Genomic DNA, 4,274 nt, shown 5'->3' with positions numbered 1-4,274 from the left:
GTTTAATGCTTTTAAACTCTTAATCTATGTAAAGGAACTTTACATGTGTAATAATAGACTTACTTTCTGTCCAGACATTCAGCAGTTACGAGCCGTCACGTGTTTTTAGAATCCATCGAGGAGAGAAGTAATCCATCAGGGAAACACTTCAGAAACATTATAAAGTGATAGTTGTACATTTTATCCACTTATTTCTCAAATACCTAAATAATTATTTACGCGATCCAACCCGCATGTTATTTTTTCCACCCAGATCCGAACCCGGGAAAAAATGTTTTTTTTAAAAAACCACCCGCAAATCAGCTGTTTTTGCGGGTACCCGTCGGGACCCAGTGCAGGACTCTGTTTCACTGGTCTGGCTTTCTCTGTTTGTTCTTGTGTTGATGGGTGGGTGCGGTTGTCTTTTCATTCTTACTGGTTCTGTGTTTTCTTATTAATATAAGTACTACACTATACTCTATATCTTTATTGAATTACCGACAAAAATAACTTGTTAAAAAAACAGCTGTTCCGAAAGTAGCTGTAAATCTGTCAAATATGAGAAAAAATTGACAGCATATCCTCTCATTGAATATTTAATTTTCTCTGAATATTTCTCACTGACCCTGACAGGTATCAATCTTGTAAATATTTTCTGTGATTTTTTTGTTGTTGTTGATGTTGTAAATGGTGTCTGTTGTGTTAGTCATGGGTCTAATATTGTCTCCGACATTGAGCTGACCCACTGTGCTGTGCCAAAAGCAAGTTCCGCTGACCTTGGCTTTGTGGGGTCATTAATAAGTGAATGATTGATTGATTGATTGATTGATTGATGAGAGAAGTCACACTGGAGTTAGTCTATGTGAACATGTGTATGTGAACATGTGTTACAGAGTTATTTCTCACGTGGCGGAGCCCCCTTCATCGGGATGATAGTGAGCCCATATGACCCAGCCAATGCCTCCCCCCATTCCCAAACTACCTGCTTGTTGGTGAAAGAGAGCCAGGGGCCTTCAGGACCACAGAGTAGGTTTGACACACACACACACACACACACACACACACACACACACAAAGCTATGATTCCAAACTTCAAAACAGTTCAGATCAAGAGGCTTTGAAATCAAGCTGACAATGTAGGTCAGTGATTTCAGCACATGGTAGCAGTTTATCCTCTGGCTGAGTCTCCCTCTCTCTGTTCCTCCCTCAGAGCTGCCCTTCAGATTCGACTTCCTGTCATCACAAGACATTCCTGACTGGGAACAGACGTTGAGAAGAGCTCAGTGGATCATCCACAAATACTGTCAAACACCTGGGTGAGTGAGAAACAAGATCGGTCGTCCTGGCACACGTGGTCTGATGCTGATCCTGCCTTTTTGTGATTTGGAACAATTTGTCTTAAAGTTTAATGGTGGCATACCTAAACATTTCCTTTTCTGTTTATGGTAGGAGTGTGCAGATGGACAGATTTTTCCGAAAAGATTCCCATCTCACCTGTCTGGAGAAGGTCTGTCCAGCCTATCAGTCTATTTACTATTCACACGTACTAGTGGCGAATGGCTTCATTAACTGATTTATCTCTTCTATGGTTTAATTGTCACTTGACCTCTTCCATCCGTCACCTCCCTTTAGATGCTGTCATCTCTGGCCAGGTACCTGGAGCCCCTGCCAGATGAGGAGGGAGACCCCTTCCTCACCCAGATCCAGGCACTTTTCCAGTCGGACTTTATTGCCAAGCAGCAATCATGTGACCAGGAAGAAGGGGAATCTTTAAATATCTCATCCAGACCAGTGGACTCAGATGACTTTGCTTTTCATCAGCTGATCAGTGAGGAGAGGCCCCAGACGGGAGGAAGAGGCTCTGATCTGGACTCTGGCAGAGCTTCAGACAGCAGCGTACAGCCTCCCACACCGACCACAGACACAACCTCTGAGCCAGTGTTGCATCTGGGCTCCGTGCTGTCGACTGAACATGACTATTTACTGTGATGGTCCATATATCAGACCGTTCTTAACACAATATTCAACAAAGTATAAGCTTTTATGTGAATATGAAATGATTTTGTATCAGCATTACCAGCTTACTCATTTAGTTTTTTAACATTTTATTATTTTAGAAAAGTCCTTAAACCAAAAACTAGAAAGAGAGGGAGAGAGTGTGTATGTGTTATTGAGGGAAAAAAGCATTTCACTTTTTCAGTTTGGTAGGTTTCTTTTAAACAGGAAAATAAAAATTTATTTTCATATTATGTTGTCTTGTATTATTTTTGTGTTAATAGCTTGATCAGCATATTTTTGTTACAGTGCTTTAAAGGTTCAGTGTGCAGGATTCAGGGGGAAACATAGCCAGAAATGGAATATAATACCATATGTATGTTTTCTTTAGTGCATAATCACATGAAATCAAGAATCCTTGTGTTTCTGTTACCTCAGAATGAGCTGTTTACATCTACATAGGGAGACGGTCCTTGACCAGGGAGTCCGCCATGTTACACCACCATGTTTCTACAGTAGCCCAGAACGGACAAACTAAAAACTGGCATTATATGAGGCCATTTTCATTTCTGCATTTTTGTGTCGGCCACCATAAGCAGCAGCGACAGTGTCGGACAAACATATTTTTTAACTTGAGACTGCTCTTTTCGATGTTCTGACTGATTTAAATCACCTGGTCCGTTTGTTTTGGTGAGGAGACCATTCTGCAGATATTTGGGCTCCCAGTAAAAACTAGCCTGGTAAGACTATCCTGCAGATGATTGGGCTCCCAGTAAAAACTAGCCTGGTAGGACCATCCTACAGATGTTTGGGCTCCCAGTAAAAATTAGCCTGGTAAGACTATCCTGCAGATAATTAGGCTCCCAGTAAAAACTAGCCTGGTAAGACCATCCTGCAGATATTTGGGCTCCCAGTAAAAACTAGCCTGGTAAGACCATCCTGCAGATAATTAGGCTCCCAGTAAAAATTAGCCTGGTAAGACTATCCTGCAAATAATTAGGCTCCCAGTAAAAACTAGCCTGGTAAGACTATCCTGCAGATGATTGGGCTCCCAGTAAAAAACTAGCCTGGTAGGACCATCCTGCAGATGATTGGGCTCCCAGTAAAAACTAGCCTGGTAGGACCATCCTGCAGATGATTGGGCTCCCAGTAAAAACTAGCCTGGTAAGACTATCCTGCAGATGATTGGGCTCCCAGTAAAAACTAGCCTGGTAAGACCATCATGATGACATGAGCTCAACATTCTGTTTCACTCTCTGTATCAATCTGGACATGCTGTCACCTCCAACACTTTCAGAGGGTGGGAGTAGTCCCCTTGACAGACAGATTTTAATTCTGGAGAGTGTTTAGGGTGGTGCCAAGTCCAGACTAAGGGTGAATCCCAATTCTCATTCTTACCCCTCCCCCTCCCCCTTCGTCTACGTCTTCCCCTTGCCCCTCTATACAGAGTTGAGCAGGCTAGGGGTAGAAACGTTCCCCTAAGAAATGAGACACCACTCAATTACCATTTGCGTCATCATGCCTTCCCGCAAGCTGGCTGCTACGTCAGCAGAAGTGACAAGAGTTGACACAAACAAACAAAAATGCTGTCGTCTCAGGTTGTGACACACGAAAGGAACACGGAAACGTTAACGTCGGCAAAACCGCTCGAACATTGTATTAATTGTATCATGAAACATGAGTGCCGTAATTATGATATTAAAATGCTGAAAATACGTATGTGCGATTCTCTGGGAGATCGTTAAGCCATTGCTACATAAAGAACTTTTGCCAGCCGTCTGTTCAATGGTTACGCCGTGGATGATGCAGAATTCCTCATAGCTCTCTCTTTCAAATGTGGTCCCCCAGAATATTCGTTTCAAGGGCTATGTAGCCCTCGGTCTTGGCCCTAGCCCTTACTCCAAATGAGGGTTGAGACACGTGAACGCGCAAAACCAAAGGGAAGGGGTGGAAATGAGATGCACCCTAAATGTTGAAGGAACTCTAACTGGGAGGTTTCAGCTGGTTGCAATGTGCAATCCTCACCACTAGATGCCACTAAATCCCCCTTAATCGTACACACTGCTCCTTTAAGAGGCTGTTGTTTTGGGACTTATCTGAAACTAGTCTCCTGCATGTAAGCGGATATCAGAAAGAAGTCACAGTTTCTCTTAAAGAAAATACTAACTGTATATGGCGTATTTATTTTTTTTAATTGTCCCGGTATTTGTAGCTACTAGCTTCTCGCAACCGTTGACTTTTACCTATCGCGAGATAACTTTCCGCCCGGAACGTTCCTCGCGGAGTCGTTTCTAGGGGGA

At 42.9% G+C, this 4,274-nt stretch overlaps 1 protein-coding gene across 1 annotated transcript in view; it reads left to right on the top strand.

The window, feature by feature from the left end:
- Positions 1-2,228, top strand: part of mysm1 (Myb-like, SWIRM and MPN domains 1) — a 9,549-nt gene extending 7,321 nt beyond the window's left edge. Inside the window, exons 17-20 of the mRNA XM_050055500.1 lie at positions 873-1,005; positions 1,190-1,295; positions 1,429-1,486; positions 1,612-2,228. Of these exons, the coding sequence (XP_049911457.1) occupies positions 873-1,005; positions 1,190-1,295; positions 1,429-1,486; positions 1,612-1,968 (654 nt within the window). The 3' untranslated portion in view covers positions 1,969-2,228. The remainder of the gene's footprint in view (positions 1-872; positions 1,006-1,189; positions 1,296-1,428; positions 1,487-1,611) is intronic.
- The last annotated feature ends 2,046 nt before the right edge of the window (positions 2,229-4,274 follow it).

Source organism: Epinephelus moara, chromosome 10 (genome assembly GCF_006386435.1).
Source record: "Epinephelus moara isolate mb chromosome 10, YSFRI_EMoa_1.0, whole genome shotgun sequence".
Taxonomy (NCBI): Eukaryota; Metazoa; Chordata; class Actinopteri; order Perciformes; family Serranidae; genus Epinephelus; species Epinephelus moara.
This window is presented reverse-complemented; position numbering and strand designations above follow the sequence as displayed.